Consider the following 14596-nt stretch of genomic DNA (forward strand, 5'->3'; position numbering starts at 1 on the left):
ACTTAGTATGTATATACTTAGTATATACTATGCATCAACAGTTTCCATACCGTGTGGACCAGCTTGACTGGAGATGGTTGGAGGCACTCTGCTTTCCCTTTCACTGTCTGAGCCCTGCACGTTCTCTTGTCTCTCGCTTTCTCCTTCCTCATCTTGGTGATGCTCTCTGTGGTGTTCTCCACCTCCTCCTGTCCCTGGTCGCCTTGGCCTTGTATTCTGTCTGTCGCGTTTCTGTTGCCCTTTTCTCTCTCCTTCCACCTCTTTTCTATCTCCTTCCACCTCTTCCTTCTCTCCTTCCACCACATCTTCTCCGTCTACCTTGCTCACTTGTTCATTTTCTATTTCTCTCGCCTTTCTCTTTGGAGACAAAAACTGAATATGCTACCTTTCCTCTTCATTTCTGTACGATTCAAAGTAACGATGTTTTCCTTGACAGACGTTGAATCAATATTAGCTTTTGTAGCCTACTTTACACAGAACAAACGTCAGACCCTAAGTAAAATTGTATAGTTGGTGAAATAACGTTCTTCAACCTGATTTTTATCATCTCAAAATCAGCATCGCAACTATGCTAGCACTGTGCTTTCGTTATAATTTCATTTCTTGATAGATAGTTAATCCGTTTTGACCTCTTTCCTCCTGTGCCTCCATTCATCACGACTCCTGGCTCCCTCGCTTAGCGCCACTCAGTTTTCCAAACAAAACTCTCTCCGCTCTGGCGTCATCTTATGCTGCATTCACTGTAGTCGGACATTGGAGACGCACGCTCGTAAATTGTCAAATTGGCCATAACTTTTACCGTAATTCGTTGCTGCCAACTGGGGTGGCAGCAGGGGTGGCAAGGCTTTCTTTTAGGGTGGCAGTTGCCCCTGCATCCGACAGTTTTTCTGCACTGTCTAGCATTAGAACAGGTAGATCTTCATCTAGACCAGATATCATCAATGACATATTTATTGTATTATACAGAATGCAAGTTAAGGGTTTATTTACAACTTTCATTTGGGTTCCTGCCCATGCTGGTGTGGAGGGAAATGAGAAGGTGGATATTCTGGCCAAACAAGCACTTAAGATTTCAGATGTAGACCTACAGGTCCCAATGAGCAAAGCGGAAGTCAAATCATTCATCAGGACATATGCACAAACAACATGGCAGGGGTGTTGGGACATTAGTGAAACAGGAAGACATCTTTACGGTATACAAAGTGGTGTTGGTGATGGGAGGAAGGTGGGATTTAAACGTAGGGAAGAAAGTATCATTACTCGTCTCAGAATTGGACATACAGGTCTTAACTATTCATTACATAAGATAGGCAAACATTCCAATGGAAACTGTGTATACTGTCATCAGCCAGAAACTGTTGAGCATGTTCTAATTCATTGCAAGGAATACGACACCCAGAGAGAGCACCTTTTCCAGACACTTAGTAAGGCAGATCACCACGCATTTTCATTGGCAGGGCTTTTGGGGTCACCAGCGGGCAAGGTATATTACTGTACTATAAGGTTTTTAAGGGAAATTGATTTAGTAAAGAGGATTTTTTTTTGGTTTATTTATTTTGGTTTATTTATTTTCTGCATTTATCTGTCGTTCACACTCCAGTCCAGTTGGTGGCGGTAATGCACCTTTAAGTTGGTTTGCCAACCGCCAATAAACGATGATGAAGAAGAAGAAGAAGCAGAAGAAGAAGAAGAAGAAGAAGACAGCGACAACGACAACAAGCGTCAACTCGGACCATCTCTGGACCATGATAGACAACAGTCTAGCTATGTGCTAGAAGGGTTAGCTAGAAGAATGAAGGGAACCTAAATAGTTTCGTGCGTTGTTGCTGGCTAGTTGACAAAAGTGTAACAAAAGAAATGGCGGTCGCAGCTGTTTGTGTATAGAAAGTGCTTTGGTTTTTTAAACTATTTTTACTGCGTGCCGAGATAGCTAAAGAACCCCCGGATGAAGGAGCGTTCACAGGTGAAACTCTAGCTAGCACTAACGTTAGCATGCGTGTTAGCGCACTACCTGTCAAAACAGCTGTCAACGTGACTGTTAGCCCACATTTAGCTACTGTTTTCAGACAGTTTTAACCAGTTGGGGATTTTACGGGAACAATAAGTGACCGTACAAACGCTCAGTCTAATTGTGGGCTAAAACTTAAAGCAGTCTAGTCTGACAGAACATTTGTTACACTTACGTGTTGTTTTGGTAACCACCTGATTAGCTAGCATGCGATTGTGAAAAGTTAAGCTGGCTAGTTTAGGATTTGATTATGAGACGTATTTAACTTGTGTAACCTGAGATAAATAACACACAGACAGAGACACGATTGTCAATGCCTGTTTTAACATCAAAGGTGTGACGTTAGCTGTGTCATGTTTATAGGACAACTGTTTGGTGGAGAGGCTATAGTCTATCGTTATGTTTTGGGTACCCACATATTTAACTAAAAACTCAACCAGCAGGTTGTGTTTCAACGTTTCTTGGATCATTGGGTCATTTGTTTGTTTGTGGTCATATAACTTAAGTAGATCCTTAGAAAAAAAAAACAACCTTAGGTGGTAAAATAGGAAAGACTAAATTGTCCTTGATCAGCATGATACAATAATAAGATAATAAGATAAAAGAAATGGTACGTTCCTCATTGGTTACGTGTTAATGAGCCTGTGGTTGAATGAAACACAGACTGTTTGACTTTATAATCTCTGTTTCAGGATGGCAGGAGTGTTCGACATAGACTTGGAGACTGAGGACATCAGTGATACAGAGGTCTGTATCCCCCAGTCATTGATAAAGGCCGTTTTATGGTTGTGCGTAGAATCAACGGCATACCCCCGCAGACCCCTCTGCGTCTATGCCTGACGCCGGACCTCTCGAAAAATTTAACCACACGTGGCAGCGACGCACGTCGCTCGGCCGTGGCTTGGTAGCGTTGCATTTCCCCCGACTTGTTTCCTGGTTCTCCTCCATAAATAACATGAAATCAAGGAGAGGGTTAACTTTTCCTGCTACATATTTCCCAATTTGGCCAGAAAACACAGGGGACTCTAAAGTCGGTACTCTCTCACTTCTCCCTCGCTCTATCACCCACTCCCCACACACACATGCATGCCGGCTCGACGCACACACCAGCGCACAAGTATAAACATCAGGCCACTTACGTAGGCTACAGGGGAAGCTCTGCGTGGAGCCTCCGCAGAACTGTAAAATAGGCTTAAGGCTACTGCTGATCAGTTACCTGAAATACACAGGTCGTTCCTGCTTTAGAAAACTTTTTGTGTACAAAAATGTAAGATATTTTGCTGAGTTAAATCCATCTCTGTGTCATAGCAGTGTGGGCAATTTGTGTAGATGAACGGTGCACTGAGGCGAGGGAGGGAAGCCAAACACTGTATATCTAAACACACTGCCCACACAAAGATGACACAGAGCTGCATTATAACCCTTAACGAGTATCCCTTTATGAAAAGAATTAACTTTTCTAACGTTGTTCAAACTCATTATCTTGCGGTTTCCCATCTGTAGGATGATGTCTGTGACTTCACTGTGACAGAACCAGAGATGTAAGTTTATATTTATATATAAATCTAAAAAAAAATGGATACTGATATAGTACAAATGTTTTTATACCAATACTGCTACTTTTCTGTGTCATGCTATCCCAGTGTGCAAAAAGAGGAGGTGGAGTTGACCAGTGAAAGTGTCAACAGAGACAGTGAGAGAGTTGGACCTGACTGTTTTGAGCTTCTTACTGTGCTGGGAAAAGGAGCCTATGGGAAGGTGTGTGTGATTGAGCACCGTGGTGTGCACGCTGGTGTACACATCTTTATTCATAACTACTCTACTACTAACAGTAATTTAAAAACACAGCATTATATAATATTCATTGTTTCATTCACAATTGTTTCAAAATATCTCTTTCAGCACAGTCCTAATCTTTGTTACTTTTTATGGTAAATAGCACCTTTCTAGTTTTCCAACCACTCAAAGCGACATGCTACATACAACCACTGATGGTAAACGCTAGGGATGCACCGAATATTCGGCCACCGAAAGTTTTCGGCCGAAAATGGCCCAAAAGGGCATTTTCGGTTTTCGGCCGAAATACTTTTATCACCGAAACAATACGGCCGAAAATGTTGTGATGACGCAAACAGAAAACGCGACCTGGACGTGTGTCAGTACCCGATCCACCTGCAAAGCGTCTTCTAAGCAAAGAGGTTGAGACGGATCACGGAGTGAAAACAATGAAAAGTGCTCTTAGAGTCTGTCAGCACACGTTTCAGTGAGATCTGTTCGGATCCTCTGCACTTCATCGCGACTGTACTTGATCCGCGTTATAAAGACCATTACTTGGATACGGAAATAAAGCAGGGCGCACGAGAAATGATCCAGGCCGCGATGGATGCGGAGAACCCGCGTGGAGACGGAGACGGAGCAGCGCCCAGCGCAGGAGGAGATCAGAGCGCAGAAAAAAAGACTCGTCTCTCTGCACCAGATGAGGGGCATGCACCCTCGTTGTCTGATATGTTCAGTGAAATCCTGCAAGAAAGTGCCTCAAATAATAATAATAATAATAGGTAAGCTATTCTGTTCTTAGGCTACTGTATACTGTATGTGACTATCAGATTGTAGCCATATTTCTGCTACACATTTTTTTAATTAAACTTTAATATTAATTCATACCATTGCAATGCCTTGATTTTAGTAAAGTTAGTACACAGTCATAGCCATAAATGCACTGGTACTAATAATTGGCTTAATTTCTTTCGGTGTTTCGGTTTCGGTTTTCGGTCTTGGTTTCCTCTTTTTTCGGTTTTCGGTTTCGGCCAAGAATTTTCATTTCGGTGCATCACTAGTAAACGCTGCCATGCAAGGTGCCAATCTGCTCACACACACACACACACACACACACACACACACACACACACACACACGTTGCTGTCACGGCTGGTAACAAAATGTCTTTTTCAGGTTTTCCAGGTGAGGAAGGTTCAAGGTGCTCAGATGGGGAGCATATTTGCCATGAAGGTCCTGAAAAAGGTACTTTGTCTCAGTCCACAGTTCCCTCCTTAGATACAAAATGTAGGATAAACGGAACATGAAGTTGCTCTCTTATCAGGTTTTCTTCATGCTTTTCTCTCGACACCATGCTTTGTCTGCCTCTCATTCTATTCCCTTCCTTCTATTTGTCCTCCTTTCTTTACTGGTCCTGCTCTTTATATTTCCCCCTCCTTTGCCTTTTTCAATGTTGTACTGTGCTCACTTGTCTTGTTCATTTGTCTTTAGGCGAAGATAGTGTGTAATGCTAAAGACACGGCCCATACACGAGCAGAGCGGGAGATCCTAGAGACGGTGAGACACCCATTCATCGTCGATCTGCTCTACGCCTTCCAGACTGGGGGGAAACTCTACCTCATACTGGAGTGTCTGAGTGGTAAGATGGAGGCACTGAGAGAGGAACTGATGGAAAACATAGGAGAGACCAATGTTTGTGCCTATACACCTATTTATGAGATACCTTCCTTTTAGCATTTATAGCCATTCGGTTTTTGAAGGTATAGAAAGGGAAGAGGTGGAGGGAGAAAAAGACGGATAAATGGAGTAATAAAGAAATGGATTGGAGGAAGATTCTCTAATGCCACTTACCCATCTGTACTGTTGTTGATCACCAGGAGGGGAGCTGTTCATGCAGCTGGAGAAGGAAGGCATCTTCATGGAGGACACTGCTTGGTAAGGACACATACTCCCGGGTAAATGCTTGCACACAATCTGGAAAACCAGCAAATGCTGGAAATTAGCTATTTCTTTTAATGCTTAGAGATATTTTGCTGATTTCAATCCAGCTCTGTGCCTTAACCGTGTGAGCAGTGTGTTTGGATGAACAATGTGTGCCTTCCCTTTGCGGCACGGAGCTCGGAGCAGCAATATATGCTGAATCCAGCGGATCTCAGCAGACCTCCATGACACGTTTTGCGTCATCCGGTAGATTTCACAAACCTGACCCAGAGCTGGATTGTTTGTTTGTTTATTGATTTGCACACATTCATAAAAAAACATGTCTTTCACATAGAAAGAGAGAGTGTGTGCTGGAGAGGTCAGAAACCCATGGGGGGGGCTTATAGTGAAACCTCACCAGGTCACTAGAACGTAATTTACAATAAAAAATATACTGACTATAAATCATAATAAACTCAATATGGCGAAAATAAAATAACATAATTACAGAGATAATTACAGGCTTAAACTCAATGTGGTGAAAATAACAAAACGATGACAATAAAGGAATGAAATAGCAAGTCTTACAATTACAGAAAAAGGCAGGAGATTTGGATAATAAAAGCCGAAGAAGAGTTCAAAAAGCTGGTAAATCATTTTGGTAGTTGCCAGTCAGGAAGCTAGATATCCACTGAATACAATTTTTCTTTTAGTTTTTTTTTGTATACAGGTAGGGAGGATGAGCTGCATGTCAGGTGTAGGTATTTGTTCCATTGTAAAACACCTCTGTATTTTATATAGTGCTGCCCTCTGGTGGTACGAGAAGGAGGAAGGTACAGCAGGCTTGTTTGTCCCGTTGACATACAAACCCCAATTCCAATTAAGTTGAGATGTTGTGTAAATTAAAAACAGAATACAATGATTTGCAAATCATTTTCAACCTATGGTCAATTGAATACACTACAAAGACAAGATATTTAATGTTGTAACTGGTCAACTTGGTTTTTTTTTGCAAATATTCACTCATTTTGAATGTGATGCCTGCAACACGTTCCAAAAAAGCTGGGACAGGGGCAACAAAAGACTGGGAAAGTTCAGGATATGCAAAAAAAAAAAAAAAAGACTTCTTTGGAACATTCCACAGGTGAACAGGTTAATAGGTCATGATTGGGTATAAAAGGCTCAGTCGCTCACAAGCATGAATGAGGTGAGTTTCACCACTTTGAACAACTGCGTGAGCAAATAGTCCCAACAGTTTAAGGATGTTTCTCAACATACAATTGCAAGGAATTTAGGGATTTCCTCATCTACAGTCCATAATATCATCAAAAGATTCAGAAAAACTGGAGAGATCTCTGCACGTAAACGGCAAGGCCTGAAAACCAACATTGAATGACCGTGACCTTGGATCCCTCAGGCGGTACTGCATTAAAAACCGACATCATTTTGTAAAGGATATTAACTCGTGGGCTCAGGATCACTTTGGTAACCATTAGGGATGCACCGAAATGAAAATTCTTGGCCAAAACCGAAAAAGAGGAAACCAAGACCGAAACACCGAAAGAAATTATGCCAATTATTAGTACCATTGCATTTATGGCTATGACTGTGTACTAACTTTACTAAAATCAAGGCATTGCAATTGTATAAATTATTAAAGTTTAATTAAAAAAATATCTAGCAGAAATATGGCTACAATCTGATAGTCACATACAGTATATAGTAGCCTAAGAACAGAATAGCTTACCTATTGTTATTATCATTTGAGGCACTTTCTTTTAGGATTTCACTGAACATATCAGACAACGAGGGTGCATGCCCCTCATCTGGTGCAGAGAGACGAGTCTTTGTTTCTGCGCTCTGATCTCCTCCTGCGCTGGCGCGTCTACGCGTTCGTCCTCCGTCTCCATCCGCGGTTCTCCCATCCATCGCGGCCTGGATCATTCTCGTGCGCCCTGCTTTATTTCCGCATCCAAGTAATGGTCTTTATAACGCGGATCAAGTACAGTCGCGATGAAGTGCAGAGGATCTGAATAGATCTCACTGAAACGTGTGCTGCCAGACTCTAAGAGCACTTTTCATTGTTTTCACTCCGTGGTCCGTCTCAACCTCTTTGCTTAGGAGACGCTTTGCAGGTGGAACGGATCGGGTACTGACACACGTGCAGGTTGCGGTTTCTGTTTGCATCATCACAACATTTCGGCCGTATTGTTTCGGTGATAAAAGTATTTCGGTGGCCGAATATTCGGTGCATCCCTAGTAACCATTGTCAGTTAACACAGTTTGTCGCTACATCTACAAGTGAAAGTTAAAACTCTACCATGCAAAGCGAAAGCCATACATCAACACCACCCAGAAACGCTGCCGGCTTCTCTGGGCCCCAGCTCATCTGAGATGGACTGACGCACAGTGGAAAAGTGTGCTGGGGTCTGACGAGTCCACATTTCATATTGTTTTTGGAAATCATGGACGTCATGTCCTCCAAAGAGGCCAAAGAGGAAAAGGACCATCCAGATTGTTATCAGTGCAAAGTTCAAAAGCCAGCTTCTATGATGGTATGGGGGGGTGTTAGTGCTCATGGCGTTGGTAATTTGCACAGCTGTGAAGGCACCATTAAAGCTGAAAGGTAAATACAGGTTTTGGAGCAACATATGCTGACATCCAAGCAACGTCTTTCAGGGACGTCCCTGCTGATTTCGGTAAGACAATGTTAAGACAAATTCTGCAAGTGTTACAGCAGCGTGGCTTCATAGTAAAAGAGTGAGAGTACTAGACTGGCCTGCCTGCAGTCCAGACATTTTCTCCCATTGAAAATGTGTGGCGCATTATAAAGCGCAAAATACGACAACTGAGACCCCAGACTGTTGAGTAACTGAAGTCGTACATCAGGCAAGAATGGGAAAGAATTCCTCCTACAAAGCTTCAACAATAAAAGTTCCCAAATGCTTATTGAGTGTTGTTAAAAGGAAAGGTGATGTAACACAGTGGTAAACATGCCCCTGTACCAGCTTTTTTGGAACTTGTTGCAGGCATCCAATTCAAAATGAGTGAATATTTGCAAAAAAACAAAGTTGATCAGTTTAAACATGTAATATCCTGTCGTTTTAGTATTCAATTAAATATAGGTTGAAAAGGATTTGCAAATGATTGTATTCTGTTTTTATTTACGTTTTACCCAACGTCCCGACTTCATTGCAATTGGGGTTTGTAGTATGAATATTTGCGCTATTATTGAAATATTGTTGGAAATGGTCTGGTATAGTGTGGCCCTGATATTGATTGAAATCTGTAATGAGTATCCGTTGAAGCATGATAATGATACATTGTTTCATGCCTAGTTAGTCCTACTTTAGCAGTTTTGGCCACCTCTCGTATCATTAACGTAAATCATTTATGTCTGTGTAGTTTCTATCTAGGAGAAATCACTTTGGCTCTAGGTCACCTCCACTCCAACGGGATTATTTACCGGGACCTCAAACCTGAAAACATCATGCTTAATCACCAAGGTAATGTTCAATTTAAACAACTTTATTTATCCCTAAAGGGCTATTCAATTTTGCAGTCAACCAGTCATATAAAATACAAACCGAGCAGAATAAACACCATCGAAATCATTCAATCAACCAACATGTCAGTAGCAGCAGGTCAACAAATAGGTAACCCAGGCAAGAGCAGCAAAGCACACACAGGTTGCCAAATTTAAGCAAAATTAAATAAATATACCACCATAATCCACCTTAAGTGAACTAATAAAGACATAAATCAAAGCATTGTGCTTCCCCAGAATTACAAGCACTGGATGTTACAGGTTGCTGCCATCAGCAGCATTTGAGAGCCTAATGGCAGCAGGAATGATGGAATTCAAGTATCTGTTGGTTTTACATGGGGGAGCAAGATAGGGCCTCCCTGATGGCATTTAAGAGAATCTACAAGAAAGAACATGGCCAGAATTACCCATGATTCTCTTAGCTTTCTGGACTACCTGTTTCTTCCAGAGGGAGGTCAGGTCTGCCAATGGAAGTCCACTGATCTCAGAGCAGACCTTTACAATGTTAATGAGGCTATTCTTGCTCTTCACAGGCAACCCATGAAACCAGCAAATCAATGAAAAAGTTAAATGACTTCCAATAAAGGAATGATAAAAGCTACATACAATTTCCTCAGAGACATTAAAAGAGTTCAGTTTCCACATCAAGTGAATTCTTTGTTGTCCTTGTTTGACAATTGACTCTGTATTTTTATCAAATTTAAGATTAGAGTCGAATATGGTTCCCAGGTATATGAGTCAACGATTTCAACATTTCCACCATGGATGCTGGCATGAGGCTTGAGACAATTCCTCCTAAAATCAATAATTAACTATTTAGTTTTTGTAACCCACCATTGAACAGATGCTGATAAGCTGCAGCAATGCCCTGATTCTGCCCCCTGAATCAGAGACAGTAGGGCAGTGCCATCAGAAATGTTCACATGGTGGCTGCCTTCTTCAGAAGTCCTACAGCTGTCTGTGTACATAATGTAAAGCAAGGGGCAAAGTACACAGCTCAGAGGTGAGCCTGTATTGGAGGTGATAATGTTTGACCTGTGACCATTCACAAGAACTTGCTAAACTCTGTCTGTTAAAACGTTTAAAAACAACAATAAGATCTGATCAGGTAAGTTAAAATAATAGGCAAGTTGCTCAATTAAAATAGAAGGCTGGAACTTATTAGAGGCTGAAGAAAAATCAAACCGCTCTGTGAGCAGGGATTGGAAATTCTCACTGCTCCGCTTGGCTTGCATGCACTGGTTGGGGGTGCTGACATTTTTGGCTTTCATAATTCATGTGTAGCATGTAATCTTTTTTTGGGGCACAAAAAGGGGTAGATGCATAGACCCGCGTAAGTAAAGCCGTAACGTCTCAATCGCCCCCTGGTGGCTGGCTGCAATATCTGTCATAAATCCCGCCCCCTCCATGGTAGTGGATAGGACATGGGCCAAACAAAAAAGTCAAAGTACACGTCAAATAAATTTTTGGTTGGTTTCGGTCATTTAAGGTAGTTCTTATCATGATGCTGTTTGTTCACGTGTTAATTTGCTAAGTTTTTTTTAATTTATTTTTTATTAGTTATTTGATGCTATAAAAACGGGGTGAAACGTCAGGATTGACAGCTGGGATTGACTTGTGATTGGTCGTGCGGGTGTATGGGCGGGACATCACTTTTGTACTGTGGGAGGAGGTGGAGACGCTTTATATACTGATCGACTGAATCATTTTGTAAAACATCCAATACATAAAATGTGACCTTGTAGCTGAATTGTGATAATCAATTTGAAGTTTGTGTATTTAAAAAATAAGTGAAACACGCTCCTAAGTGTTTCCATATAGGAAGATATCTAGATTTATTGAAATTAAAATATTGCCCTCAAAATCTTTAAATTAACTCTGCAGCTTTGAAATTGAAGTTTTGTTTCCAGCATATTTTTATTTTTTTTTTACTCTAAAGTGTGACCTTGAATTTTGATCTCGTCACTCTTTAAAATACTTTTGAATATTTCAGTTTGATCAACCATGACCCTAAAATGCGCTAATGATCCTGTTCCCCTTTCCCCCGTCATTGTTGCAACATAATTCTGTGATAGTGTTATGTTTATTTTTCTTCATCAAGGACACATCAAGCTAACTGACTTTGGCCTCTGTAAGGAATCGATTCATGATGGATCTGTTACACACACCTTCTGTGGCACCATAGAGTACATGTGGGTAACACTACGCACGCACGCACGCACACACACACACACACACGTGTATAGGATACAAGATAACATTGTTTACAACAACAACATCATTTATACACTCTGTAACAATAATGCAAAGTTTTATAATTCAATTTCTAATACATAAGTTTAGAAATTGCAGTTTTAATCAATGTGTTTTAAATGCCCAGGGCTCCAGAGATCCTGACCAGGTCGGGTCACAACAGAGCAGTAGACTGGTGGAGCCTCGGGGCCCTGATGTACGATATGATGACCGGATCAGTAAGTTACAACTGTGAGAAAGAATAGTAATTAATGATGAGGAATCTGTGTCTGGAGATGGCGGTGCACTGTAATAGTTTCACTTTTGGGCTTTCAAAGTTATATTTGCGAAATAAGAACTTGCTGGAAATCTCCCAGCAGACCCACGCCCAAAACACCTCTTAAGGGAGGCAGACGTACTGGGTGCCCACATCACCCCAGTCTGCTTCTCTTTATTGTGAAGGAGTAGCTGGTGGAGCTTGAGGTCTTCACCCCTCACCCTATCACACAGAGAGAAAGAAAGAACTTCCAAATGATTAATTTAAACTAAAACAAAATGAAGTACTGAAACTTTAAAAGGCTCAGTAAATGTCCAGTAGTTGTGATCTGCTTTAGTAACTGCTGCCTCCCTCCTGTGATTCTCCTCCAGCCTCCATTCACAGCTGGAAACAGGAAGAAGACCATCGATAAGATCTTGAAGTGTAAACTCAATCTGCCCCCATACCTGACCATCGATGCCAGGGACCTTATCAAGAAGGTCTGTAAAACACACACACACACACACACACACACACACACACAAATTTAAAGGAACACGCCGACTTATTGGGAATTTAGCTTATTCACCGTAACCCCCAGAGTAAGACAAGTCGATACATACCCTTCTCATCTCCGTGCGTGCTGTAACGCTGTCTGACGGCTCCAGCATTAGCTTAGCCCAGCACAGATCCTGCAGGTTACTGGTTCCAACTAGCCTACTGCTACGAATTATGACAAAAGTGACAAAATAACGCCAACATGTTCCTGTTTACATGTTGTGAGTCACAGCGTGTACAAAAAACAACGTAACATGAGACACCGCCATCTTCTATCTGTAAACAAACCGGGAACTATATTCTCAGACAGGCTTGCTGCGAGCATATCACTCCGCCCAAGTACTATATTCTTCCGCCTGAGAATATAGTTCCCGGTTTGTTTACGGTTGGAAGATGGCTGTGTCTCATGTTACGTTGTTTTTTGTACACGCTGTGACTCTACAAATCACAACATGTAAATAGGAACATGTGGGCGTTATTTATTCAACATTATTTATTCAGAGCAGTAGGATTACTGGAACCAGTCACCTACCTGTTCTGTGATGGGCTGATGCCGCTGGAGCCGTCAGACAGCTTTACAGCACGCACGGAGATGAGAAGGGTATGTATCGACTTGTTTTACTCTGGGGGTTCTGATGAATAATTCGGCGGTCCTTTAAAGTAATATTGGCAGAGAAACTATTGGCCAAACCGTGGCGCTGGCAACTGCGACAAAAGCCTGGCGAGTACGGTAGGCGGCTGGTAACGGAAACTTGCGGGTGTAAAATTATATTTGGAACCGTTCATCGGATTCAAATCAAAATTTTCCAACCGATTCCGATGGAATCGGTTCTCGATGCCCAACCCTAGAAAAGACCAAAGCTACTCTTCTATCACCATGTTGCCATAACATTTTTTTATGTGAATTACCTAATTAGAAAAGCTCGATGGAAGTGCAGACTCCAGTATAACGTACCCCAGAGCTGTCAGTCACACCGCTGCACCTGTAGGGGAGACTCTTCACTATAAATCAAGAGACCCGTTATCGGCACCTTTCTCTCATCCTCTTACTTCAAAAGCAACAAATCCAGTCTCATATGAGCTGAAACGGAGCAACCTTACCAGCAGCAGTAAGATCTAGACAGCCATGCTCTATTTTTACATCTTTTTTCTTGACATTAACCAGAGACACTTTATTTACCCAGAGGATGAATACGCACCTAATTTACTAATTGGCTTTAAATTTCGTTGATTGTGGAATCCAAGCTCAAATAATCACTAGAGCTGCACCGATTACAACTTTCTCGGCTGGTTCCGATTTCTGATTTTCATTGAGTTAGGCCAGCCGATACCGATTTTAGCCGATTCCAATTTCATTTTTTCTAACCACTTTACAGCACACGCAAATATTTATTTTCTATCTTTTCTTTAATAGAACATTTTGCACAGAATATAGAACATTTTTTGTACAAATAATGGATTACTATAAAATAGAACTATATAAATTACTCCTGGTGTGGGAAATTCACACACATCTAAAGTGCAAAGTTAGAACCATTTCCTTCTTTTCACATCCAATATCCAACTAAAAAAAAATTAGTTTTTGGTGTGGTCCCTCCACGCCCTACTTTTTCCTTGCAGGTGTTGCATAATGCAAACTTGTTATCTTCTGCACACATGCTGAAGAATTTCCAAACAGCTGACATGTTGCAGGTTAACTCACGAGGTTCCCTACATGTGCGAGAATGGAGCGGACACGCACTTCTCACAGCGGAAAAGAGACTGCTGTCGCGTGGGTGTGTGCGTGCATCCTTGAGAACTGTAACTCGTGTAACTTATGTTGTCAGTTAATTGTAGCGTTGACCGGCATGAAATCGGCGTATGTCAGACTGACCTGCCAGTCTATCGGTGCATCTCTAATAATCACTAACACCCGGATACATAATAATTGCGACCTACCCATTGGCAATATCCAGGAAGAGATGGCAATGTGTCCTTTTTTGCTCATGAAAATAACCTTCAAGTCATGGTTCTTCTCAGATGATCTGTTACACTACGAGTGAATAAGTGCAGAATAGAATCCTTTCGTCTGTTTGCATTTATGCATCATTTATCATTGTCTGTCAGGCTCCGCCCTCCATGAAACCACTCCGGCAGTGTTTGATATGCTGGTTGAAATTTAATTTCAGTTTTTCAGAACCACCATTAATGAGTTTCTCCTTTTTATGGAGCAAAACATGTGCTTGTTGCCATGTTTTGATAATCTATTACAAAACAAAAGCAATATGCAAGCTAAGAATTATGAGAATTATGAATGTTC

The 14596-nt window shown here is 41.5% G+C and overlaps 1 protein-coding gene across 1 annotated transcript in view; it reads left to right on the forward strand.

Annotated features, from left to right (window-relative positions):
* The first annotated feature begins 1674 nt into the window (after positions 1-1674).
* Positions 1675-14596, forward strand: part of LOC120557716 (ribosomal protein S6 kinase beta-2-like) — an 18958-nt gene continuing 6036 nt past the window's right edge. The window contains exons 1-11 of the mRNA XM_039798275.1: positions 1675-1963; positions 2701-2755; positions 3512-3549; positions 3652-3766; positions 4961-5029; positions 5276-5423; positions 5662-5719; positions 9110-9210; positions 11353-11443; positions 11632-11722; positions 12132-12239. Of these exons, the coding sequence (XP_039654209.1) occupies positions 2702-2755; positions 3512-3549; positions 3652-3766; positions 4961-5029; positions 5276-5423; positions 5662-5719; positions 9110-9210; positions 11353-11443; positions 11632-11722; positions 12132-12239 (873 nt within the window). The 5' untranslated portion in view covers positions 1675-1963; position 2701. The remainder of the gene's footprint in view (positions 1964-2700; positions 2756-3511; positions 3550-3651; positions 3767-4960; positions 5030-5275; positions 5424-5661; positions 5720-9109; positions 9211-11352; positions 11444-11631; positions 11723-12131; positions 12240-14596) is intronic.

Source organism: Perca fluviatilis, chromosome 1 (genome assembly GCF_010015445.1).
Source record: "Perca fluviatilis chromosome 1, GENO_Pfluv_1.0, whole genome shotgun sequence".
In the NCBI taxonomy this organism is placed as follows: domain Eukaryota; kingdom Metazoa; phylum Chordata; class Actinopteri; order Perciformes; family Percidae; genus Perca; species Perca fluviatilis.